The 27,982-nt window shown below is 31.2% G+C and overlaps 2 protein-coding genes across 13 annotated transcripts; one reads left to right on the top strand and one right to left on the bottom strand.

Annotated features, from left to right (window-relative positions):
• Positions 1-547: 547 nt before the first annotated feature.
• Positions 548-23,883, top strand: LOC130892312 (sushi, von Willebrand factor type A, EGF and pentraxin domain-containing protein 1). The gene is made up of 16 exons (XM_057797673.1): positions 548-862; positions 9,108-9,284; positions 9,350-9,655; positions 10,254-10,376; positions 11,146-11,436; positions 11,492-11,641; positions 14,448-14,624; positions 14,680-15,213; positions 15,265-15,438; positions 15,499-15,678; positions 17,898-18,134; positions 18,408-18,587; positions 19,547-19,720; positions 19,783-19,959; positions 21,622-21,730; positions 21,796-23,883. The coding sequence occupies exons 1-16, from the start codon at positions 742-744 to the stop codon at positions 22,064-22,066; spliced, it is 3,381 nt and encodes a 1,126-aa protein (XP_057653656.1). The 5' UTR covers positions 548-741; the 3' UTR covers positions 22,067-23,883.
• Positions 2,921-27,757, bottom strand: LOC130892313 (uncharacterized). 12 transcript variants are annotated; one of them, XM_057797677.1, is made up of 6 exons: positions 27,473-27,757; positions 27,113-27,408; positions 26,754-27,031; positions 25,182-25,452; positions 24,998-25,124; positions 2,921-6,703 (listed from the first exon to the last, which is right to left on the bottom strand). In XM_057797677.1, the coding sequence occupies exons 1-5, from the start codon at positions 27,535-27,537 to the stop codon at positions 25,012-25,014; spliced, it is 1,023 nt and encodes a 340-aa protein (XP_057653660.1). In that variant the 5' UTR covers positions 27,538-27,757; the 3' UTR covers positions 2,921-6,703; positions 24,998-25,011. The 12 variants fall into 12 exon arrangements, 8 of the variants coding, with proteins under 8 accessions (XP_057653660.1, XP_057653659.1, XP_057653657.1 ...); XM_057797676.1 differs by having other exon boundaries at positions 2,921-6,301; positions 25,002-25,124; XR_009059019.1 differs by lacking the exon at positions 2,921-6,703 and adding an exon at positions 23,549-23,756 and having other exon boundaries at positions 25,186-25,452.
• Positions 27,758-27,982: the final 225 nt, after the last annotated feature.

The following is a 27,982-nucleotide window of genomic DNA, read 5'->3' as shown; positions in this document are numbered from 1 at the left end:
AATATATTCATGTTGATCACACATCGTATATATTTATATATATGACGTCAACGATACATTATTTCCCCTTTATGGTAAAATGACCGGTTGTTTCTTCGGTTAAACGCTCCTCGAGACGCTCGACTTCCCACAACTTGAAATTAAATGGTTCAGTCAGTACCAAACGACGTGCCTCTCGCGAGCAGGTACTACCACGACTAATTATTACACTCAGAAAACATTTTGATTATATTGTTGTTGATGAAATGATTAAGAACTTGAAGATAATTGAGAATTTTAATCAAAATGAATTTAGGTTTTGTTGAAACTAATTTTGTTTCATAAAAAAACTTTTGCATACGGTTTTTTTGTCTATATATTCTTAGTAAACATTCATTTCAAGTTACATATACACAAATTTATTTCTTTCCCTGAATTGATTTATTCACAGTTACTCTGTTCTTGTAGTGTTTATGACAATGTTGCCATTTTCAACTTTTTACGAAATAATGCTCTCTCTTTTTAACTTATTGTAATATGACAAACGAATTATTCGCTCCTTTTCTTTATCGATGAAATGGTATGATCAAACTGTATTACACGAAAATATTATAATTGTATTAACGTTTTTCTTAGTGTATAGTGAATACGAATACTACCGTTGTGTGACTTGTTGACTTTCCTTTCCATTCTTGTAGAAATCGTTGCCGCGGACACAATAACCGCCAAAACAGTATGCTGTGAAGATTGTCGTGTCGGGTGATGTTAAATGTGTTCCCAGGTTTTTTAAAGATGTGTGTCGTGAATCTTCAAAACCAAAGGATCGGTTTATGTATTTCGGTGTTGTTTTTCTTGGGATTTATCTCGGCGAATGCTGTTCAAGGTAATAATGAATACCGTTCTCATTAAATTGCAAGGATTTTTTTTGACTGTTTCTTAAGCTGGTTTCTCGATCATTGATGTTTTTAAACGTTGAAAGTATTTCAAATTTGGTCACGAAACGAATATTACGAGGTTTATTTGTCGTAATTATTTATTTTCTTGGAAAATAAGATATTAAACGATATAATATTTAACCTCTGAAAGAATCAACTCTTTAGGTTAGGAGAGAATGTTTTTTTTAAGATTTTCTTTTATTTTTATTTCATAAAATAGAGCTATGAAGTGAAAACAACTCGATTCTCCAAATTTTTTCGTCATGCAAGTGTTTTTTTTTAAATTTGGCTTCAATAAAACATTCTAAAAAACTTATTTTAGAAATATTGGAATTGAATTTATCCAAAATTGGTTCACTAGCTACTTTACTGTTCATTTTACTAACATTCTTCAATTAATCATCAAAAGTTTCATCATATACACTACATCTAATGGATGACCCTCGTACACTCAATAACAGACTCGAAATCGTGATTTTTTATATGTTCAATTTGTATTTTACATTTATTTAACGCCCCTCGTATGTTCAATTATTACTTTTCAAACGCCTCTCTCATGTATATTCAACGAAAATAATGAACGCTCCCCGTATATTTTATAAATAACAGATATTCCTCGTTGAATCTGTGGACGTTTACGGAATCGCGATTTTCGATTTGTATTTTATATTTACTTAACGAATTATCCTCGTATAAGCAAATGTATATTTAACGAAAGCCCCTCGTACAACAGCAAATTGTGGAACAAAAAAATTCATCTTATATTTTAGTCTAATTCAATGAACGCTCCTCGTATAGTCAGAGAATCGTAATTTTTTATAAAAATTACAACGTGTATTCTACGCTCCAGGTATAGTTTATATTGAAATAAAGCTCCCTGTATTATCAATATAACGAACGCTCCTTGTATGATCAATATCACGAACGCTTCTTAAATGCCGATTATTTAATAACAACACCTTTCACGAACGCTCCTTGTATACTGACTGTAAAATTACGGAATCGCGGCTTTTTTTTTGTGTAAGTTGACACCATTTTGTTTGGTTTCTTATATAGACAGACACTCATGATTTACCGTTTGGTGTCCTTTTCATAATAGACAGCAATCTGTGATCACATCCATTTGTTCAATATTTTCTATTCGGTATATTTCTCGGTTGCTTATACATTTGATCTACTTTTACGGTTGAGAAAAAAATCAGTTCATTCTTGGTATAATAAAATGTGAAGAGAAATTGTATTACTGTAAAATTAATTTCACTACAATAAGTCAATTTAAATGAGTTTCCGTTTTTTATATTTGAAATGTTATTTTCGCTAACACCCTGTACTAAATAATAATTAATATCAAACTTAACTGATTTAAGTGGAATGAAAAAAATTCCTATTTTTCAAATTACAAATCAAGGTCAACAATGATGGTAATAAAAAATTAATAATTATCATTTGTGCAACAAAAATAACGTATAATAGTATTATTCTCACCGTATAATTCTAGGTGAGAAAAAGTATATACCTTTGTCTACTTAGAAAAATGATCTTTCAACGGAACCGACCCTGTATCATATTTTCCCATATGCAATTCTAACACGAGCTCTTGCTTTTGAATTATATGAATTTCAAAGGAATATGAATAAACAACTTTCTCGCATTGTAATTATTCTCGATTATTGTTTTTTTAAAAATGAGAGAAAATGCAATTATTTCACACGTAGTTAAAAAAACAGAAGAAATGTCTAAATCATTAGCTTTGTTCGCTGGTATAATTCATTCAAAACTTTAGGAACTATTTGAATGTTACCAACCTCGTCTGATTATATTTCAAAAAGTTCAATTAATTTACAAGGTTATAAATTCAATAAAATGTATATTTCAAGTATTACACTTACCTGTTATACGAGTAAAATCATATGAAACTACTTTTACCAAAATACAACCTTCTAAATTATATTTCAAGATTAAACTTACGAGGACTTCTGTTTATATATTAAATAAAAAAAACAATGTTATGGTGAATATTTTTATTGATTCTCAATACACTTCAACATTTTAGTCGAAACATGACAGATCTGAACATAGAATTACAATGTTAATTCGATGGTTCTTGTTCTGCTTCTTCTAATGTCAAAGTTACCATAATAAATTACACCAAGCAGCACTGGTGTTACCATTTCGTTACACATAAATAGTAATGCTCTACCCCTAAATAATAAATAAATTTACCTCATATTTTAATTGATTTAACATATTATTTGATACAAATGGTTTAATATCAAAAGTTTCGTCATCTACATGAAATCAGATATAGTAAAAAAAACGTGATCTACTTGCTAGTGAAAGATAATGCCAAGGTTATAGTCTTGCGTTACTTGAAGTAGAAATATTCTTTATAGAATAAAATTTGATCGTTAAAGACATAATAATAATCATTTATTCTGAAAAACAATATTAATATCTACATACAACAAAAAAAATTATTTTTTATTCGCGATTCGTGTTTTTAGGTTAGATACTGTTATCTAAATATATCATTTACACGCTTTGTTGCCAGATTTATAAAATTTTCTTATCGGCTATATTGTTAGTTCTCTATAAGATGTAACTTGATTCACATATAGTCATTAATAGAACTCCTACCACCCTTTAATTATATTTTTATGGCTCAAAAATAAATGGGAGTTCATTAACCGTTAATTTCAGTTAACATACAATAAAATTTTCGATTTCGTTTTATGTACATATGGTTACTTAATTAAGCGCAGTCTTTCTTCACTTTCACCTCTATATTTTTATTTTGTTGAGACTATCCACTTAAAACATAATGTGTGAAATTTCTCTATAAAATGAATTACATTCCAATACTCATTTTTACAAAGAAATTTAAATTATAAATCTGGCATCACCGACTCCAACGCAGGTGCACACAATTCGGCGGGTAATTTGTGCGCAAGCCCTTCGACGAAAATCTAAGCGCCATATTTCAGTATAATAAAACCGGTTTTATAAGAAACGACGCGGTGACGAAATAAACATAATATTTGATGTTATAACGCCCACGAGTTAATTAACACTAAAGTGATAATGTGTTATGTGAATTAATAATACTGGCAAGTGTTTTAACAAAAAAAAATCTTGTATTCATACAGTTAAAATTGATGTTAATGCTTGAGGTTAACAAAAGAACAAACGTTTTCGAAAAGTTGTGTTTATGTTTTAATAAAGAGATAGGGTAAGCAAATTTTAAATCATATCACAAAATGGACGTTATTTGTTGACACTAATTTTTAAAAATCGAAATAATTTGTAATGCACTACTTTCTAAACACAATGGAATACTGCCGATTCAACAAAAGTACATAATAATTACCATCTGATAAAAATTATGAAATAGGATGTATACGAAATTGAATTGACCATGAATATTTAGATCTGGTAGATAAATCAACAATTTAAAAAAAAATTAAAAATATGAATAACGCGTTTCTCGTAATCCCACATGTATAAATATTTGTTCGTGTTAAGCTACACCCATGAAAAAACACCTGTGACACAACAAGAGTATAATGATAAACAATTTACATTCACACTAGCTAAATATTTAACCTTAGTCTTCCATTTTGGAATTTAAAAAATTGGAGATATTTAGTTGTATTAAATATATTATATATATGATTTTAAGAGGGTTGTTCATTGAGTTTTCACAAAAAGTGAAACAGAAACGATTAAGTTCGATATAAAGTGAATTATCGCTTTTGAAAGTCTTCTGTAGCTTCTTGAGGTCAATTCTAAATTGCCTCTGGTACAAAACAATGTAGCCACCTATAGTTGGATTGTGAAAATTTACAAAACAACCCTCGTATATGTTAATATAAAAAAAATGTGAATATTGTAAGATTTCTCTTGCTGTTATGATCGACTGGATACGTGAGCATTGAACAACAATTACCTTTGTTTTAATATGTAACGTTCATTGACCTACATAATTTCAGTAGGTCACGTGCTAATGTCAACAAGTAGGCTAAAAGGTTCGCTTTTATTTGTTTTTTACATCTTAAATAAAAGCTTAGTCGAGAATTTCGATACGTTCATTTCTTTTTTACGAGCACAATAATTTTATTTTCTAATAGATCAGGGTGGAAGCTTTAAAAATGATAAAAAGTTAAAAATAATAATAGTAGGGTGAAACCCATTGGATAAGGATGAGAATATAATAAAAATGAAAAGAAAAGTAATTTAATGGTGATCTACAACATTTGTATATACACTTTTTTCACATAACCTCAAATTTTTTTTAACAAATTGAAATAACCAAGTTTTTAGTTTTTTATTTAAATCTTTTATAAAAAACTTCATTTTTTTCACGGAGTTTTGTAAAAATACACCTATTTATGTCCCAAGTACACTGTAATTTATTTTATAAACCCCATTTTGATTTAAAATCGAAAAAGCACCCTACCGCATAAATTTTGAGGTTATGTAAAAAAAGTGTAAATACAAAAGTTTTAGATCTTTTCATTAACTACAACTTTCCTATATGACTTTTTTCCGTACGACCCGTAGTTTTTCCAGAAATCGATTTTTACCCTCAAAAACTCCCCCTCTTCTTCTTTCCGAACTCAGATCGTTCCTTTACTTTTGTTAAATTCTCCTCCTTTTCCAATGGGTTTTATCCTACTATTTTTTTTGTTACAAAAATTATCGACTCTGGTGGAAAATTCAGTCCAACTTTTATTATTATATTTAAATAAAACTTAAAAGTGGTAGGAGTTGTTAAATTACAGTATCAACGGTACTACCGGCATTGAAAGTACTCAAATGAAAGAAAAACCAAGGTTAAACTATTTATAGTTAATTACGTGGCATAATATCAGATCACTTACTTCAAAAATGAAAAAAAAAACAGGTTGATATTGAAATTTGCGTTTGTTCTTTTTTAGATTTTAATATACCTACATTTCTAAAAGATTAATATGACGACGTGTTATTACAATTCATTTATTATAGACGATGAAGCAGAAATCAGTTTTACCTCGCACCTCGTTGAAAAAAATAATTTTACCGCTAAGAGAAAATACTTAGTACATATAAATAACTATATACATAGTTTAATAGTTGTTTGAATAACTTTAAATATATAAAAATAAAATTTAATTATTGTTGAATCATTGTTTTAAGAATTTAGTAGTTGACTATGGGACTAGATAAACTAAAGTCCCTTTAGGAAAGTCTGTACATAAACTGTAACGCCCATTTAAAAGAGATAGAACTTTGTGTCCTTTTCTATTCTCTTCTTTCAAGAAATTAATGGCGCCCGGGCTTGCGCGCGTTTCGTCAGTATCTCCTATCATGTGGCTTCGCGAATGTAAACAAAACCTAATTATTTATGCCTATAAATAAATAAATGTTATTTCCTTAATAAAACTTCTATAAATTGAATATATGACTCAATAGTCAAAAACATTTTGCGATTATTTGAACAGAACACTTTTTTGCACCCTTCTCTTATTTGAGCCGCCATTAATTTCTTAGCTAGAGGCCAACCAATCGCGTGTTCGGATTTTCCTATAAAGGAACTTTAGGTAAACTCAGCGGAATCCATATTGTTTTTATTTTGAAGCAATAAAACTCACAACTAGGTATATTTTTTCAAATAATTTGGTTGATTTTATTTTAAAAACATATTTTGAGTGAACCTACAGATGCATTTTGTTAATTTAATTATTTATTCTATAGGATGTTTAGTAAATATAAGAGTTTTAGTTTTCGTAATCCCGCATACCTCCAAACACCTAAAATAATTGTTACTTCATCAATTACAGGTGTCCGACTTGTACAAACAGTTTACGATGTCTTTTTATGGAGGTTAATTAGCAGATTTGTATTAGGCAGTCGATATACATTGTGTAAGAATACCGTATACTAAATTAGAATTGTAGTGCATGTCGGAGTGGTTTTAAAGGCGTGTTTTTCTATAGAGCGAACTCGTGAATTTCTTATAAATTCGATTTGAAACACATTCTAAAAAAATTTTGTATACGGGATGTCTATAAACGAACTACCCTTGAAATGAATCAGTTTATTTTGATAATTCGAAATGAGGGAGCCTTTTTTAATTAAAATATAAAAATATGGTGTTTCTAAACATGCCAAATTGATCTAAATCTATTAGGAGCTTCCTATAATTTCCGGTTGTACCGGAAGTTGTAGTGTTCAAGTCTTTCCTAACAAAAAGAATAAATTAAAGAAATTAATAGTGAGAACTCTTGAATATCCCCTGGTATTATAGTGAATTTTTAATCAGTCATGGTTTGTTGTTGCTAAACAATAATTTATACTACTGCAAATTAAATTCATATTTCATTTATACATTGCACATATTATTGCATATCAAATAGACCTTTAAGATTTCATTTATTTTTACGACATATTAACCTTTTTCCTAATAATCACTGGACCAAAACTTGTATTTGTAATCGCATACATTCTTTTTCTTCAACGTTTAGTAAATAATTTTAATTAGAAAGTATGTATATTTTTGAAGGGACAAAAGTTTTTCAGTGTATATATTGTATGTTTTTATTTAATAAATCATATTGATTTTAGATCTCTCTAGAAGAAACAAATTTTTTATTAAGAGATCTAAAATAAAAAAAAAACATATAAAAGGTTTTAGAAGTAAAAAGTTCATAGGATTCATATTATATCTCAATATATCGTTAAATATCTACACGAAAGGTAAACTATATGTAATTAAAGAAGTGATTAGATTATATTAAGAATATTTTATATACATTTAATCTTCAGATCATTAAGATTTCGTTAACTTTTAACAAAACTCAACCCACACATATTGTTCATTTTCAACTAACCTAATATAATATAAAATATTCTTCTTTTTTATGTAGACCACAGAACTATATCATTACACCACTAGACTAACGTGTCATTATAGATATTCTATTTAAGTATCAGATTATCGCTTTATGACACATCTAGAAACAACGGTGTTGCCAGTTTTCAATACATCAAAAGTGTGAAGGTATACGATTAAATTTGTTATTTAAATTCTTTTAAAGTTATAAATTAATAAAACTCTCGAATCTTCACAATGTAACTATATAATATTATAAATAGATTATTTGTGAATGAGTTTAGAATGTATTCTTATTGATTACTTTCATGTATTACTAAATATTTTTATTACTAACCAGTTTCACAAGCAGATATTGACGATGCATTCAAAATGTACTATTATATAACATAGAAAATAAACAGTTACATCCCCGCTTTTTCTATCCATGGTCTCAATTACATCGAATTTATAAAAATTGCTGTTTTTCATTTTTATTAATAATAATAATAATAAAAAGAACGGATACATAAGAGAATGTTAATCATACAGCCCCATTTTGACGATAAGTTTTATTTTACTAATAATATCGTAAATCTGTCAACTGCCAGCTGCTGTTCATAGATCTCCAATCGGAACAAACAGGGTATTAATTTAATTGATAGTTCCGATTGAAGATCTATGGGCGTCAGCTGGCAGTGACAGTGAGATTTATGAGTTGGCAATACGATAAGAAGTTCTCCAAGTGATGCTTACGAATCTTCGGTGTTGTCAGATTTCATTCAATATAAAAGATTTTGATACTAAATTTTATATCAAGTAAATATAACAATTATTTTATATTAAATAATAATTAATTAGACATGAAACGCCATTTCCCCTACGTCACCGTCGATAATTATAAGAATCTCGTTGGTTTTGTTTCCATAAAAAATTTTTTTTTACCTCCCGCCCGGTCTACAATTACTGTTTCCTGGAATTGTATAACAAGGAATTTTAACACTCAATATCTGGCAACGTTGTTTAAATTTGACCTCGTAATCGTTCTTTCATCCATTTTTATAATATAAAAAACTGTATCCTATTATTTTCATTAATTTTTTTTCTAACCGAGACAAATAGAAATTTTTCATTATAATAAGTTCAATTTGCCTTAATGTTATATACAGGGTGTAACCCAAAAGTAGATATATCATCCCTAATTTTGAATTTTATCTTGTTCAGTGTCGTAGAAACTGATTTTACCTCGATTCGCGTCAATAACTTCGAAATGATTTGACGCGACTGGGTGATTATACAGGTAGATGCAAAATACACAAATTACGAAAAGAAATTTTTTCCAGATAAAAAATGCGGTCATCCACAAATACCTCTAAACTCAAAGTTAACATTAAGCTCTACAAAGTTAGAACAAGGTACCGTAGCAACGTATCAATGCGACGAAGGATACGAAAGCTTCGGTGAAACAAAAACCACTTGTTCCGCATCCGGCAAATGGATTGGGGAACCACCTTTCTGCGGTAAGTCTCACAATATTCATCTCTCGTTATCAATTTCCATCCATTCGTTATTATTGACCTTTCAGGAATAAACGTCGCCTATAGACGTCCTTCGAACCAATCTACTACAGTTAAAGGAGGTTCGGCATTGAACGCCAACGATGGGGACAAAAGCACCGAACACGATGGCAAAAGATGTTCCGAAACGCAAAAGGAAACGAGTCCTTGGTGGCAAGTGGATCTTTTAAAACCGTATCCTGTTAAAGTTATAAGGATAACTACTAGAGGATGTTGCGGTCATCAACCCCTGCAGGATTTGGAGATCAGAGTAGGGAACAGCAGCAGTGATTTACAAAAGAATCCTCTATGCGCATGGTTTCCTGGTACTATAGGTAAGAAAAATTGTTCTAGTTGCTACTTTCATATTAATAGTGGGGAGTAGCAGTTTCTAAATCACTGTGAATTGCTATTCCAGTGAAGTGGGAGTAAATTATCGCGCATCTCACGTCGATAATACAGAAATCAATTTTCCCGCGTACCGAAACGTTAAAATTTTTACCTAACTCACGTCGATAAAGTAGGAATAACTTTTTCCGCGCCCCACGTCGATAATATAGAAATCAATTCAACGTCGATAAAGTAGAAATCCATTTTACGAAGTTTCACGTAGATAAAGTAGAAATAATTTTAAACAACTCTAATGTCGATAAAGTAGAAATTTTTTTATGCGCCACACATATAAAGTCTTGATGAATTTACGTTCACCTCATGTCGATAAAGTAGAAATAACTTTTTCCGTACCTTATGTCGATAATACAGGAATCCAAATTTGACGCGCGTAAGCCGATAAAGTAGAAATTTATGTTACTAAGATTCACGTAGGTAAAATCTTAATAAATTTCAACTCTCATGTCGATTTATCAATATTTTCGTTAAGTTAATATGAAGAAATGCGTATTCAAAAACACAAACGAAGTAATTAAATTTCAGATGAAGGGGTTTCTAAAACGTTTACGTGTGCCCGAGTTCTCGTCGGACAACACGTCTTCCTGCAACTCGTCGGCGTCGAAGGGTCATTGTCATTATGCGAAGTCGAAGTATTCTCATCAAATGGTAAATAAAAAACTTTATTACATTATGAAACACAGTCAAATGGAACGTTTTAATACCATTATTATTATTTTTCCATTATTGTTACTTAATTTACGAGAAAATCGAATTTATCGAAACGTAACTTCAATTCCTATTTATTTTTTTTATTGTTTACATAACAATTTTTAATATCAACAATCGTAATATCAGTTTTTGCAGGATACTGTGACTTACCTAATCTTCCGATTAAATTATTTCGAAACGTTATGCAAGTTATGCATATATTTGGATTTCTACTAATATAGTACCGGTACGAAAAAAAATTGTTACGTAAATACGAGGGACGACCCAAAATTAACCTTAATACGAAATTTTTTATAATTTCTTCCAAAATATTTGTCCTTCTACTTTTCGAAACTTGTTTTTATACTCAAAATCTCATGGAAATGCTAATTTACATTAAATCTAATACAGGGTGAGTCAAAATTAAATATTTTTTAATGAAATAATGTTTTTTTTAATATCGTCAGATATTAACTTAATTTTGTATCCGAAAAGAAGGTATACAGCGGGATTGTGATTTATTTATTATACAGGATGATATAAAAGTGTTTTTTTGTAACGAATTTATTGGAATGGAATGAATAGTGAATGTAAAGCAATCAAAGCTGCGATTTTACAATCTATACTCTGTATACAATAGATTTTTGTCCTCGTGGACCTTTCTAATTATACAGGGCGATGAACTCAATTTTTATTCCGATTTCGATGACCATCTATTATATTTTAGCCTTTTCCATCGACCGTTGTACACCTCCAAACTCCCCGGACGATAAAGAATTAGCAACGTTCGGTCAGACTTGTTACAAATTCGAAATAACCAAAGGGGGATCTTTCGCCGACGCGAAAACTTATTGCCAAAAACAATATGGAGAATTGATAAATTCCATGTCGCCCGTTCAAACGACTTTCTTGCATTCTGAATTGGACCGAAGGAAATCGAAATTGAAAACCCAATTCGTTTGGGTGGGGGCCCAAAAAGAACCGAGCGTCGTATCGAGGACCTGGAAATGGGTTAACGGTGAGGAATGATTAATTTTATGGGGTATTTTTTGTTATAGGAATTTTTATTTTAGGTGATTTGGTACAGAGGCCTTCTTGGGGTAAAGATCAACCGAATAATTATAACGGTGAGCAGAATTGCGTGGTTTTGGATGGGGGTAGACAATGGTTATGGAATGACGTCGGATGCAGTTTGGATTACTGTCATTGGGTATGTCAACGTGGTAAGTTTTCCTCCTTGTAACATATTATTCAAATGTGGTGTTCTTCTATGCGATTCTGAATTGATTTCGTGTTTGTGGTACATCAAATCGGTTCTCGGATTATAGTATTCGGTGTAAATAATGTATAAGTGCTATTGGGAACTATTTCAGTACACCCTGTAATATAAAATTTTTTTTGTGTGTTAAAATTGACTACTGAGTGTATATTTTCATTGTTATGAAAGTTACTTTGATTTTTATTGACATTATGAGGCAATAAATGAGTTTTTTGAAAGTAGTTCAAATGTACCACGATCTACTGGAGTTATTCAGGAATTTAGGATTGAAAAGGCAATTTTTTTGACAAAAACTAAGTTACGAAATCATTTTTTTCACAGAATTGTATTATTTTCATCCACAAAAAGGCTACATTTCGAAAAAAAAATTAGACTTAAATGAATCTTGGGCCAGTTTCTGTCTAAAATAGTATAGAAACGCTAATTTTTGTTTAAATTGAATCTTCGAAAGACAATTCGTGTCATTTTTGACAATCGAAACTACATAGAAGCCAATTTGAACTTAGAGAATGATTTTTTGAAAAAAATCGCTTCAGAGGAACTATCTAATTTGTTCACACTGTATATTTGAGAGTTAAAATTGAATACTGAGTGTATATTTTCATTGTTACGAAGGTTACTTTGATTTTTATCAACATTATGAGGGAATAAATGAGTTTTTTTAAAGTAGTTCAAATGTACCACAAGCTACTGTTGTTATTAAGGAAATTAGGATTGAAAAGGCAATTTTTTTGACAAAAACCAAGTTACAAAATAATTTTTTTCACAGAATTGTATTATTTTCAGTCATAGAAAGGCCACTTTTTGATGAAATTAGACTTTTATCCAACATTTTTGATAATAAATAACCAAATTCCGAAAAAGTCATTTTTTTATCAAATTAGAGCTTGATGAACAATTTTTTTCAACAGTTTACTTTTGAACAACCTTTTTTGTCGAAAGCAATTTCCAAAAAGCCAAGTCTTGTCCTAATTGACTTGAAAAACCAATTTACTAACATTATTTTGTTTTTTATTAACATTATTAGAAAATAAATGGGTTTCTTGAAAGTAGTTCAAATGTCTCACAAGCTACTGGAATTTTTGTCAAAATTGGACTTGAAAAGGCAATTTCTTGACCAAATTCGTATCAGAGAACTCAGTTTCTGATTAAATTAGTGGTAGAAATGTTTATTTGACCAAATCAAACTCAGAAAAGTCATTTTTCAATCAACTGTGATCAGTTTTGTTTTAAAAAAAATTTGATTTCTGCCCAAAGTAATTTTAGAAAAGCTAATTCTTGACTAAATTGATCTTTCATAGATAATTTTTCACCAAATTGTATTCAATTCTTAATCAAATTGAACATATGAAACCTAATTTTACTAAATTGAAAGGACAAAAGTCATTTTGGGCACTATAATACCCATAGAAATCATTTTCTCAACAATTTGACCCTTAGAAGCGATTTTTTGACGAAATCCTATCAAAGAAACCATTTTTTTAACCAAAATAGTACTAGAAAAGTTTACTTGCAGGAATAAAACAAAGAAAACCCAATTTTTTAATAAATTGACCTATTACAAGTAAATTGCTAAAAAAAAGCAAATAATGAGCAAATTCAACTTGCTAATCAAACGCTATTTTGACTAAATTAAACCGTCTTTCCAAAGCTCATAAGAATAAGTTTTTTTAATTGAAGTGGACTTTCGTCATATTTAACTCACAAAAACCATATTAGCAACAACAGTAGAAACAAAAATCATTTTTTGAATTAACTAAACTCAAAAAAGTTTAATTAAATTCAGAATAACTAAATTTTAACTAATTTACTAAGTCGAAAAGTGCAAAAAATCTATTTTTACATAAAATTGAATTTAAATTAGTCACTTTAGGGCAGTTTAGTTTCGGAAATGGTCAATTCTAGATCAAAATTAACTTCAAAAGCTAATTTTCGAGACAAATTAAACTTAAAATAAAAACAAACAAATACGATTGCGTGTTATTTGAACAATCAACCACTGAAATTTATTATCATTTATTGGAATCACAATTTCCACCAAAATATTGATTCATTTTGTAGAAAAACACGAATTAAAATAAACATTTCCGAGACTCGAATAAATACAAACACTTTTAATAGCAAATAAAAACACATTATCATAGTGATGCAATAAGGTTAAACGGCCATTTTGAATAATTATACAATTGTTTTCATTCAGTAAATACTAATTTTACGTACCTACAAAATGCAATTCTTCAATATTTGTTACTATTTCTTCATTTTACATAAAATATTTCGTTTATTACACATTATTTAACATAAATTTAAACACTACCACACTCATTTTAACGCATTCGTTCGCCATGCTGTGACAATACTGTCAAATTTCAAATTCTACGCCTACGGCGATAATAAATTGAACTAGAAGTTTACAATGTTGCCAACCCGTTTAAAAATATTAGTTTTTCTTACTAACAATTTTAAATCAGATTGTTATTGTAAATATCCATTAAATTTAATAATATGTCTATGCATCTCCATCAAAATACGAAATTGTAATGTATAATATATATAAATTTAAAATAAATGAATAAAATAGAATATTTTGTGATGAACAGACGTAACCGGCAACATAGGTCAAATAGATAATTTGTAACGATATACAGGGTATAGTCGTGAACACAAAGAAGATATTTTCGATGTTTACGTAAAATATCAAATATTTTATAGTGTACTGTCACTATTATTTAATAAATATACACCTATAGGTCCATTTTCCTGCGGTAGTCCCGATAAATTGATAAACACTACTATAATCGGTTCATCTTACGACATCGGATCCACCATCGAGTACCAATGCCCCGAAGGTCACATGCTAGTCGGCAATTCCAAAAGAAAATGTGGCAAAGACGGACAGTGGACCGGTACAGCTCCAACGTGCAAATGTAGGTACCAATAACCAAAAAAAAACTCCATTATAACCAACAATTTTTCCCCTAGACGTCGATTGCGGTATCTTGCCGAGTTTAAACCACGGTTCGATTGAATTACAAAACAAAGTAACGACATACGGAGCCAAAGCTATTTACACCTGCCACGAAAATTACACTCTAGTCGGACACGAAGTGAGAACGTGCGGAGACGAAGGAAAATGGACGAATTCAACGCCCCGATGTCTGTTCGATTGGTGTCCCGAGCCGCCGGGAATCAACGGCGGTACAATCACAGTTTCCGGCCGTAGAACTGGCGACACCGCAACGTTCGCTTGTAATCCCGGTTACGTAATAATCGGAGAAGAGGTTATTTCGTGTCGATTGGGCGGCGAATGGTCGGGGAAAGCTCCCATTTGCAAATATATCGATTGCGGATCGCCCGCTAATATAGACAACGGGAAATACGTTCTGATAAACGGAACTACGAGCGTCGAAAGTATCGTCGAATATTCTTGCATAGAAGATTATTGGATGAACGGTCGAAGGGTACAAAAATGTACCAGGGACGGTAAATGGTCGGCGGACGCGCCATCTTGCGAACGTAAGTTAACCCAATTATTACTAACCGTAATTCACATTACGCATATTTCAGTGATAACTTGCGAAGAACCGGAAGTACCTCCGGGAAGTTACGTAGTCGGTTACGATTTCAACGTACATTCGACGATCGAATACCATTGCGAAGTGGGTCATGTATTAATCGGGGAATCTGCGCATGTGTGTAATAAGAACGGGGATTGGAGCGGAACGACACCTATTTGCGAATGTGGGTACTTCGGTTTGTGTTTTGTTATCGTTATGTTGTTGGTTTCTTTTTTTTTTCTAGATATCGATTGCGGGATGGTTCCCGATATACCGAACGGGCGAATAACTTACGTCAATGGTACGACGTATCTGAATAGCGAGTTGTACTACAGTTGTTACAAAAATTATAGACTGAGCGGTGTGCAGAGAAGGACGTGTCTCGAAAATAGAGAATGGAGCGATTACGAGCCGAAATGCGAAGGTATTTATCGAAAAACAAAAATTGGAATAATCGTTTTTTAGGTTATGACTCGCGTCGACGTTAAGGTAGAACTGATTTTGGTATATTTGAGGTTATGTTCTTGAAAAATTTCGTTTTTGGCATATTTGGAGGTTATGTCGCGTTTACTTTTGATCTGGTGTATTCCAATGATGACGTTTTTGGTTGCTTTTTTAAGGTTATATATTTGCAAATGGCAATTTTAGGTTATGTTGGCAAAATAATGTTTTTAATTACTTTTTAAGTTATGTTTCATAAAAAATTGTATTTTTAGCTACTCTTGAGGTTATGTACTCGGGTTTTTGGCTACTTTTGCTGAAATTTAATCAAAAATTGATACTTTTCGTTACTTTTGCTGAAATATTTGTGTTTTTGAGGTTATGCACTCCAAAAATGGCTTTTTTGGCTACTTTTGGGGTCAAGTATTTGAATTTAGATTTCTTTCCACTTCCATAAGCTGAAATTTAATCAAAAATTGATACTTTTTGTTAATTTTCATGAAATATTTTTGTTTTTGAGTACTTTTGAGGTTATGCACTCCAAAAATGGCTTTTTTTGCTACTTTTGGGGTTAAGTATTTGAATTTAGATTTCGTTCCACTTCCATAAGCTGTAATTTAATCAAAAATTGATACTTTTTGTTATTTATGCTGAAATATTTGTGTTTTTGAGTAATTTTGAGGTTATGCACTTCAAAAATGGCTTTTTCTGCTACTTTTGGGGTTAAGTATTTGAATTTAGATTTCGTTCCACTTCCATAAGCTGTAATTTAATCAAAAATTGATACTGTTTGTTACTTTTGCTGGAATATTTCAGTTTTTGAATATTTTCGAGGTTATGCACTCCAAAAAACCCCTTTTTTGCTTCTTTTCAATGTTATATATTCAAAAAGGAACGTTTTTCCTCACTTTTCATGATTTGTACTTCAATAAATAGTTTTTTTGGGCCAATTTTTCAGTTATGTGCAGATATTTGGCAGTTTTAGCTACTTTTTAGGTTATGTACTTGAAAAATTGATGATTTTCCAATTCCCCATGATATATTTCAATAAAAACTTGACGTTTTTTTTTGTTATTTTCATAGTAATATGCAAAAATATTATTGTTTCGAGTACTTTTGAGGTTATGTAATCCAAAAATGACTTTTTTAGCTACATTTGAGGTTATTTTCGAAGAATCTACTTAAAAAAAGGTTTTTAGGCAAATTTTACAGTTATGTACTTTGAAAAATGGCCTTTTTGGTCACTTTCAAGGTTATCTTCATAATATTTATTCCAATAAATGATTGTTTGGGCTAATTTTTCGATTATGTGCACAGAAATGACTCAACTACTTTTGAGGTCGAAAAATAATTACTACTTTTGTGATTATGCCTTCTGTAATAGCTTTTTTGGTTACTTCAGAAACCAAATATTCAAAAATTGGTGTTTTTTCCACTACCACACGGGATATTTATTGTTATTTTCACATTAATATACTGATATATTTCATTTTCTGGCTACTTTTGAGGTTATGTACTTCGATATATGTTTATTTCGACTACTTATGTCATTATATACCCCAAAAATGACTTTTTCGGCTATTTTTGAGGTTATGTACAAAGTCACCTATTCTTGGATGGTTATAATCGTTAGCACGAACACCATTTTAGAGGATTCCGAATTCTAAACCCACAAACCGCTAATATCGTCAAAATAATAATGATTTGTATATTCGCAACCTGTTTTGTTATCTAAAAAGGGTACTTTCGAAAATGTTTACTCAAAAAGTGACATTTTTGAGGTTATGAACAACGAAAAATGACGTTTTAGGTTATTATTGAGGTTATGTATCACCAATTTAACGAATTTGAACCTCAAACGCACACAAATTCGTAGGTTATGTCAAAACTACACCGTAAATCATTTATCTAAATCAATTAAATATTTTTTCTATATGCAATGCTCATTTTTCACTATTTTCAACCAAATCTACTTCATAAACTGATCCTTCAAATACTAATTACCGAAAAATAAATTTTGCACTTTCAATATATTATTATCGGTAATCCCCTCGTAGTACTAATAAAAATTCAACTTTCACGAAAAGTGTACAGTTCATTGACCTTACCTAAAACGTATTCTACGCCAAATATTTCTCCAATAAGAATTGTTTTTATACCGGATTTTAAATTTTTTCAAAAAAAAAAAATATTTTCCGACAGAAATCAAATGTCCCGAACCCATTTTGGCGCCACACAGTATTTTATCCGTTACCAGTAACGATCGATTACACGCCAGAACGTTGATAAGAACATCGGATTCGAGCAACAGCGCATCTTCTTATAAAATAGGAGCTCTCGTGAAATATCGATGCGAACGCGGCTACAAAATCATGGGGGAGGCACTAAGTACTTGCGAGGATACCGGAAAATGGACGGGGAGCGTTCCGGAATGTATATGTAAGTTTTAACTATTGAATAATGTACAGAGCGAGCCGAAATAACTGCTATTTTGTCTCAATTACATTTACAAACACTATAAAAATTTGTTTACGTACTTTGAAGATTTTAAACAAGACGTGGCAACGTGGCTTTGTTGCGCCGAGCCTTGGCGGGAACATGTGTTATTATTATCGAGTTAGTAGTGGTCGTAAAGTGAAATGAAAAATCGTGTCAGATTTTTTGTTTGTTATGAATGTAGCGTTGAAAAAATGTTATTTTATTTGTTTATAGACGTGGATTGTGGTGTTCCCGAAAATATTACACGTGGCATAGTCACTTTACCGTCTAACGCTTCGTATTACGGAGCTCTGGCTCTGTACACGTGCGACGACAACTACGAACTGGACGGCGTTTCGAGAAGGCTGTGCCAAGAAAACGGCACGTGGAGTTCCGATGCACCGGTTTGTAAAGGTGAGTTTACACCGTACGGTTTTTTTTTTTATTTTTCTTTACACAATTTATTTCTTCTTTCTAATTTTTATTAAAATCGAAATTTACGTAGGCTAGACAATTTAAATTAAATTTTGGGGTTAGAAATACTTTTTTTTTGTATTAAAAACAATAAATTCTTCAATTTTGTAATAAAAACTACAATTTTACGTTAAACTATGTACAACAAATATTCGTATTTCGTTTAGATATTTTATTATACGAGGGGAGATCCAAAACAATATTTTTTTTTACATATCTATGGAAATTAATGTCACACGGACCCAAATCGGGCGAGTTTGGTGCATGAGACTTCGTAACCTTATCATTTTTACCCAAAACTTATCGAAATATGACTATGATTGCAGGAATATTGTCATAATGGTAAAACAAGTTTCCTGGTAGCCACATATCGAGTTATTTTTCACGAATGAGTGGGGGTGTCGGCCATTTTGGATGTAAACGTTAACGGAAGTGACGTCATCTGTCATTTCCGCCATCTGTCTACTATTCTGTGATCCCTATGATCATATCTGCGTCATCGGTCTGTATTATATATGATGGTATTTGTCATGTTATCTATGATCCACCCGTCGCTTGTCATTTGTCGTTCATGCCACATGTTTACTGACGTATGTTTTGTGTCATCTGTCAAGACTGCCATCTGTTAACAGTCGAGTATGCTGCGGTATCTGTCATTTCTGTCTACTGTGATTTTTATCATCAGTCGTGTATTTTATGTCATCTGTCAATTGTCGTGTATTTTATGTCATCTGTCAATTGTCGTGTATTTTATGTCATCTGTCAATTGTCGTGTATTTTATGTCATCTGTCAGTTGTCGTGTATTTTATGTCATCTGTCAATTGTCGTGTATTTTATGTCATCTGTCAATTGTCGTGTATTTTATGTCATCTGTCAATTGTCGTGTAATTTGTTACAGAAATTCAATGTAAAACCCCAGAAGCCCCGAATGGTCTATTAGTTACGGTTACTACCCACAGTGTAGGCGGCGTTGCCGTTTATCAGTGTCCCAAAGGACATAACATGATAGGAAACGATACAAGGATTTGTATGAGGAATGGAATATGGAGCGGGTCGTATCCGTCGTGCGCAGGTAACAAAAAAAAAATTAGTAAATAAAAAAATCGTTTTATTACCAATTTATTTTTTCCGTAGCCGTCGACTGCCATCAACCAGGAGACATAGAAAACGGAAGAGTGCTCGTAGTTAACGGTACGACTTACAAAAGCGCCATCGAGTACCATTGTATACCGAATTTCGTTAGAGTAGGACCATATTTGAGAAAATGTATGGAAACGGGAGAATGGTCAGGAGAGGAACCCACGTGCAAAGGTGAAACAACCATAAATGACCGTTATACATGTTATAATTCAATAACCACTCGGTTTCGTGATAAAAAACACGTTAGTTTAGCGTTTTCGTAATAGTAAAATCCATTTATCGAAACGCTAGATATCGGAAAATGATACTTACGTTTTTACCGGATGGATTAGTTCACTTCCGGTACGAAATTTTCAACTGAACTGGTTTTATAATTTTATAATCTAGAGGATTTTATTTCATAGATAGATTTCCAAAAAAAAAAAAAAATTATAATCACCTCTAATCCTCAATCGGATAACCTCTCACACAAGCGACAGCAAATTATACCTCGAAAAATGTTCGTTGGCATCACAAGTTTTCTATGTAGGTCATTCTATAACGCATAACGAGGGTATTGTCGAAGGTCGTAGTCAAAGGCTTCCAGAATTGCCTGAAAATATCGCTGGAGTCGATGTGTTACTGTATTTTGAAGAAAATAATGTTGATACCAAATAATTTCTACATCTACTGAACCCCTATTCAATTATCCACAAAAAAATTTATTCGATCAACACCCTAAACGAGTTCGTGTTGGTTAAATGACAGTTTGAAGATAGTTTTTAAATTCTAGTGATAAAAATAGCCACACTTTTCTCCAGATTTATCGTTCAGTGACTCATTTTTCTTCCCCCACAATCAAAAACGACAAAAATTGCATCGATTTGGGACATTTGAACTACCATGGCAAATATGTTATCGCAGGTTCTAGTGAAAAACTTCCAGAATAGTAACTAGCCACACTTTTCGCCGAATTTATCGTTTAGTGAATCATTTTTCTTCCCCCACAATCATAAACGACAAAATTGCATCGATTTGGGACATTTGAACTACCATGGCAAATATGTTATCGCAGGTTCTAGCGAAAAACTTCCAGAATAGTAACTAGCCACACTTTTCGCCGGATTTATCGTTCAGTGACTCATTTTTCTTCCCCCACAATCATAAACGACAAAATTGCATCGATTTGGGACATTTGAACTACCATGGCAAATATGTTATCGCAGGTTCTAGCGAAAAACTTCCAGAATAGTAACTAGCCACACTTTTCGCCGGATTTATCGTTTAGTGACTCATTTTTCTTCCCCCACAATCAAAAACGACAAAAATTGCATCGATTTGGGACATTTGAACTACCATGGCAAATATGTTATCGCAGGTTCTAGCGAAAAACTTCCAGAATAGTAACTAGCCACACTTTTCTCCGGATTTATCGTTCAGTGACTCATTTTTCTTCCCCCACAATCATAAACGACAAAAATTGCATCGATTTGGGACATTTGAACTACCATGGCAAATATGTTATCGCAGGTTCTAGCGAAAAACTTCCAGAATAGTAACTAGCCACACTTTTCTCCGGATTTATCGTTCAGTGACTCATTTTTCTTCCCCCACAATCATAAACGACAAAATTGCATCGATTTGGGACATTTGAACTACCATGGCAAATATGTTATCGCAGGTTCTAGTGAAAAACTTCCAGAATAGTAACTAGCCACACTTTTCTCCGGATTTATCGCTCAGTGACTCGATTTTCTTCTTGCATCGATTTGGTACATATGAACTACTACGGCAATGATGTTGTGGCAGGTTTTTGTGATGTGAAAATGATTGTTTTTTGAAAAATTGTTTCAGTTCCATCGGAAGCGCCTCAAGACTCGTCAAATATGACAACACACATCGGGATAGGAGCCGGGGTGGTGTTATTTCTGCTGCTGCTTCTAGGCATCATCTATTGGAAACTGTGAGTGTTTCCTTCTCGTTCCTAAATCTCGGATAATTATTATTTTTTTTTTTTGGTTTGTTTAGCCGAAAACCCGTAGCCGTAAAAAACACCGAAAACGTCGAAGGCGCCGAACGTAAAGAAGACAGAAACGCGGCGGTGATGAGCTACGCCACGTTAACCGACAGAAACGGATACTCGAACGGAAATTCGAATTTATACGAAAACATCCACGACGAAAACGTGTACGACGCCCCTTACGAAGAAACCGGCCGGCGCAGCAGCGGCGAATACGAACCGGAACCGGTAGGAAGAACCGGAAACGGTATAACGATCAACGGAGTGGCTGTGAGATGAATCGAGTTACCGGAAATGTGAAATTTGTGTTTTTCGATTAAATAGAAAATTAAGAAAATCGCACTGAATAGACCAAAGGATAAGTTGGGTTATACAACTAACTCTGTGATAAATTGAGTTACATTAATTTAAATACTTTATATATAAAAAGTTACGAGTTTAAAAGATATTATAACCTCACTTTTTTTTAATTTGATCCATTATAAATCAATCAAAAACCCCGAGAATTGATCAAATACTAATGAGACATAATACGGGGACATCTTGTTATAAAAAACAAAAAATTTCAGTCTTAAGACCGAAAAATTATACAGGGAGAGTTACTTTTAATCATATAACTTTTTGTGAGTAAACAATGGCGTTTTTTTTTAAATTTTTTTCTCGTAATTTTATGAATATTAATTATTATCATCATCTAAAATGATTTCCAGCTATACAGGATGTCCCAGATGTAGTTAAACAAATCAAAAGTACGATTTTTTATATGAATCACCTTATATTTGGCCAAAGTGACCTTTAATATTTTAATACGTCATTATAATCGTATTTTTAATTTGTTTAGTTACTTTTGGTTCTTTCTAGATGTTTGGAAATGATAAAAATTTCGAAAGATATCACCGTTTGTCCACTAGAAACCGTATAAATACGTTTGGTTCACCCTGTATATAGTTAACTGGATGATAAAATGAAAAAATGTTACGAAATAATCGATCAAGTACCAAATGTATGATTCAAATTAAAAAAAAAAACTATTTTTTTACAAAATTTCGATGGAAATGTCCTCCACATTAAAAATTTCCATTTTTTCTCGGTATATTAAGAAAAAAATTCATATTTCTTCAATAATTGCTCGAATCTCGTCATTTGAAAGGAATTTGAGATTAAAGTTTGATCATTTCGAAGCAAATTTCATTTTTGTTCAAGAATTTCATAACCCGCAATCGAATAAGTCTTATGAACACCTTCAGTACTTTTAACAGTTAAAATTTCTTCTCTAGGCCCCATTTCATCAGATCTAGATCAAAAATTAGTTCACCAAATCATGATAAACAATCGAATTATGGAAAAACTGAGTCAAAAAAACAAATTTTCCATATATTTTTGGAGAAATTGCAAATATAAGACCAATTTTTTCACCATTAAGATACTTCTGGAGCCGAATAACCACTCAAGGAGCAAAATATACTTCAAAAAGGACTGTGTCTTCAATTGCAACACTTCAAGCATGATTTTTCATAAAAATATTGTGCTAAAAGGAACTTCAGTGCTGTACAGTTGAAATTAGTTCCCAGGCCCCCTTTTCATCAGATCTAGTTCCAAAACTAGTTCATCGAAACATGCTAAACAGTTATTTTATCAATTTATAGAAAAAACCGTGTCCGAAAAACAAATTTCCCACATATTTGTTGCTAAAAATAGACCACAGATAATACTAAAATTATTTCACTGTCTCCTCTTTTCATCAGATTAAGTTCCGAGTGATTTTCCCTGTATTGAAAATGTATTGAACAATATTACGATCTCACTATATACACGATAAAAATGTAAAACTAAATAAAAAATTGTTATTTCATAAAACTAAATAAAAAATTGTTATTTCGAAATACCACTAAAATTGATCACTCAAATTGAAGTTTTTCTTATCACAAGAAGGAGCAACTTGATTGGGTATCTACGCATCCCCATCGATCTATGAAAACAGATCAAAAATTATACTAATACTTGTAAATATTGATTAACTATTCATTTTGTATATACTCATTTTGTATTAAAATGTAAAATTGTATAAAAATATATTTTTAATATTTGACATCAAATATTTTTTTACTACCTAATCGATTTAAAAACAGGATAAATGATAGAAGGAAACGCATATAAACAAGCCGTGGGAAATTTTATTTTATATTAAATGGATAAGTAATTAAAGTTACATTGCACTGCAACATTAAAATCTATTGCGCTAACAAGATGTGGATTAGATCGTTCCGAAGGTACCTCTTGGGGGTAATCCAGTCCAGAAAGGCACCAGAAGAGTGCTCCCCTTTCAGTTTCCCCCTTTTTCCAAATCTCTTTCTTATAAGAGTATTTTCCTTCATCACAGAAAGGTTCCGGGTAAATAGAAGGCCATTTTTAACAGTTTCTTCTAGCTCTTCCGGTGCTTCTTGAAGCAACAATATCCCTGACGAAGCCTTTTATCTTTAGAAATATGATTATTGAATGCACGATGGCGACTGCAGCGAAAAATTAAAAAGTTGCATATAATAAATTATGAATAAACGCTATTCATAATTAAATCCAATTTAATAATGTAGATTCTACATGAAAAATTGTTTGTAATCTGCTACTTGTCTTTATTTTGCTATAAAAGTGCTCCATAGTGTTTACAAACGAATCTGGATAGAATAGGAAGTCTCTTTAATCATTTGGGGCCTAAAAAGTGTTTCTGAGGAGAATATAATGTATCCACCATAATTTAGTGTCCCAAACACTGAGTCCAAATGAATCTGAGAGAAACACAACATCTCTCCCATTATTTGGGGTCTTCAAAAGTATTTTCTAGATGAATATTGAGTCAATAATTGATAAAAAATGGTTGTACTATTAAAGAACAAAAACTAGCAATTTGACACAATAAAAACTGATCCTTAGTATGAGCTTAAGTGAATAAATTGATTTTTAATGAGGTTCAGGTACATTTTATTGATTTCTTATATTTGATTTCATCTCACTACTCTTTTGAAGGTAAAAATTTGGTCATACTGACTACCAATCCATCATTAGATCAAAAAAGTATATATTCTTAATTCCTACTTCTAAAATTGGTTCAGGAAGAAATTCATAGACGTATTACATAATAAAAAAAAATTAGATTCACATCTAAACCCTTAACACTCATAAAAATGATATACAGTGTGATAAAAAAGGACTTACTTACTTGTTGGATATCATCTATTTTCATAGGCGCCTGCATAGTCATGATCTTCATAAATACATTTTGGAATATTCAGAAATCTTGTAATTTCATGAATATTTGCATAACTATGCTCATCCAATATATCTGCAACAAGACAAATTACGTAAATAGGACCAAAATATATGAAAACGTATATCTCACCTACTGGAGCCGAAGTATCTTGTCTGTTGAGAAGAAGCGATGGAAAGGCATTTCTGTGGAGTCTGGAAGACGTACTTGAAAAATAATCTTTCTCAAAATGGTTATGACATATTCTTTTTCCCTCGTAAACTTTATAAGGGTTCATTTCTTGAAGGGACCTGTCTCCGATGATTCTTAACCATTCGTCGAATCTCTTGCGATGTTTTTCCGGATTCGGAAATCGATGTTGTATTTTAGCTTGATTATTACAAGCTTTTATACAACAGGGAAGCTTCATATTATTAGTAAAAGAGAAATATACAATAAATAAATAGCAAAATTAATGGGTTAGTTGAGTTTTATCTGGCACAAATTAAAATAAAATGAGGTTACGTTGAATACATAGACAAACTACAAACAGAAGCGCATTCATTTGTAGGTTTGTTTTTGGTAGCTGCACCGGAACTGTACTAAACTGAACCAGTGCAGACCAGTTCATGAGTGTATAGAATTAGTTCGATCGGATACAAAGAACGATATTGTGCAGAGTAGTGTAAGAGCATTTGTTGATTGTTGTATTTGAGGTTATTTTATGTTATTGAGGCCTTGTAGTTTTAACAATAATGGAAAACGATTTAGTACTTTTTGATATTTTACGTTCGTCCGATGACGAAGATGTGATGCCCCCTTTATCAGATTACACTTATTGCACTACACTGGCTGAACTAGTTCTCTTGCACTACTACAAAGAACGTTTCCGTCTAGAAAGTTATATTCTAAATAAAAATTGAGACTAGAAAGGTTTCGAAAACTTAAAAAAATATTTCGAAAGTCAGAATTTGAATAAATAGTGTCTAGAAAGTCATATTCTAAAAGTGACTAGAAAGGTTTTGAAAACTCAAAAAAAGAATTTAGAAAAACAGAATTTGAACAAAAGTGTCTCAAGCATTGAAAAAACTATCTTTAAAAATCCAGATCATGCTTCACTCTGTATATTACGTAACAAATGCAATAAATAATTTATTATTATAAATGCTATTATAAAAAAAAGGACCCAATTCTAATTAAATAAAAGTAAATTAATAATAGTAATTCGGAATCACTCGAGTATATTCGGAGCAAACAAAATCGATGATCTAAGTTCTCATGAACGCTTTCAAATAAAAAAGAAGTGGACCTTAACCTATTGATGAAGATGAGTGTAAATCATAGAGATATTACCTGTAATATCTCTATGGTGTAAATATGAAGTTCACAAGGAAGATCAAGCAGTAAGAGTTAAAAACTTTTATCAATAATCAATTTTGTCAATTTTTATGCTGTTTGATATTTTAAGTGCTTTTTTACTATAAAAAATTATTAAAAAAATTTTTTTTTCAAATAAACTTAACTTTAAAATGACTTATTTATTTATATATTTTCCCTTCAAATTTAATATCCACGTGCTAGGTAAGTGAATTCTGAAAACTTTCCAGAAATGGATACAGTGAGATACGCCTCAATTATTAATAAGTAAAATATTAAATATTAGTTGAAATATCTATACTAAAACCCGATGATAAAAATTAATTAATTAGAATATACTATACCTACCTTTAGAGCATCACCACTTTCATCTTTTAACGTAGGCTTGTCTTTAAGATGGTTTATTAATTCTTTCAAAGATACTACTTTTTTTTGTAGATTTCTATTTTGTCTCTGTAGCCGTTTTATTTTTTCTGTTTTTCTTTTATCAGTTTTTTTAATTAAATCAATGGTTATTTTAGCCTTTTTGGGTGTCGAAAAATCTGTTGGTGAAATTTTACTAACATAACGGGGCTCGAAAAATTTACGTTTTTGACATTGACTTAAGGACTTATTCTTTTCTGAACCTCAAAATTAATAAAAACTCTAAATAAGTATTTTATTCGTATTATATCTTGTAATTTTTTGCATAAATGTTATTTCCTTACTTTTTTCCAAAATATATGATAATGGATGGAAAACTCCATTCCCATTAAATAGATCTGATAATGGGGTGTTTGACTGAGGTTTATTACTTGTATTAATATTGATTGGATTTTTAACATAAACTGAAGGAACTGCATTACGTTTTATCGAAGATTTAACAATTCCAAAAATATTAGATTGACAAATATCTTCAGCTTTAAAATGTCTAGAACATATACAAGTTCTTCTCACATCATCATTAATAGTTAGCCCACAAGCATTGAGCCACTTTATACGTACGTCCAAATTTTTTGGAAATCTAAATTTGTTAAATTTTAAATATTATTCTGAACTTAACAAAATTAGAAATAATGTGAACTTACCTGTGCAATGAAATATTATCAGCTTGAGATGCCTTTCTATCACATAAATAACATGAGTTCACCATTTTTTAATAATTGGTTATTGAAAATAATATATTCATATGTTAAAAAACCAAAAATTAAAGCACAATTTTTCCAAATTACTATTATTAATAAATATGTAAACACAACTATAACCACAAAATTGCTCTTCAGATTTTCCCACTACTGATATTTTAGTAAATTTTCAAGCATGCGCAGTGTAGATACCAACTGACTATATGGGAATATTACATATATGATTGCCATCTGAGAATACCGAATATAAATTAGGAACATACAGCAATTTGAAAGTATACAATTGACATTCGACAAATAACATTTCGATTTATAGTCAACTTTAAGCGAGGTCATTTCAAGTGAACATATTGTCGTATACAAGGATTTTGTTTCATTTCTGTATACAGATATAATTGTTCTGAGAGTTTTTTATAAACAAAAATTCAAATATAACACCACCACTAATAATAA

This window comes from Diorhabda carinulata, chromosome 4 (genome assembly GCF_026250575.1).
Source record: "Diorhabda carinulata isolate Delta chromosome 4, icDioCari1.1, whole genome shotgun sequence".
Taxonomy (NCBI): Eukaryota; Metazoa; Arthropoda; class Insecta; order Coleoptera; family Chrysomelidae; genus Diorhabda; species Diorhabda carinulata.
The sequence above is the reverse complement of the archived record's forward strand: the minus strand, read 5'-3'. Positions and strand labels throughout refer to the sequence as shown.

What these genes read in the sequence shown, in the direction of transcription:
- LOC130892313 (XM_057797677.1), bottom strand. Translation starts at nt 27,537, where the DNA reads ATGGTGAACTCATGTTATTTATGTGATAGAAAGGCATCTCAAGCTGAT. An exon ending in AAAGTGGTGATGCTCTAAAG is followed by an intron (nt 25,453 to 26,753) that starts GTAGGTATAGTA and finishes AATAATATGAAG; the next exon opens with CTTCCCTGTTGTATAAAAGC. An exon ending in AGATACTTCGGCTCCAGTAG is followed by an intron (nt 25,125 to 25,181) that starts GTGAGATATACG and finishes GTCTTGTTGCAG; the next exon opens with ATATATTGGATGAGCATAGT.
- LOC130892312 (XM_057797673.1), top strand. Translation starts at nt 742, where the DNA reads ATGTTAAATGTGTTCCCAGGTTTTTTAAAGATGTGTGTCGTGAATCTT. An exon ending in AACGACACCTATTTGCGAAT is followed by an intron (nt 15,439 to 15,498) that starts GTGGGTACTTCG and finishes TTTTTTTTCTAG; the next exon opens with ATATCGATTGCGGGATGGTT. An exon ending in GTCGTATCCGTCGTGCGCAG is followed by an intron (nt 19,721 to 19,782) that starts GTAACAAAAAAA and finishes TTTTTTCCGTAG; the next exon opens with CCGTCGACTGCCATCAACCA.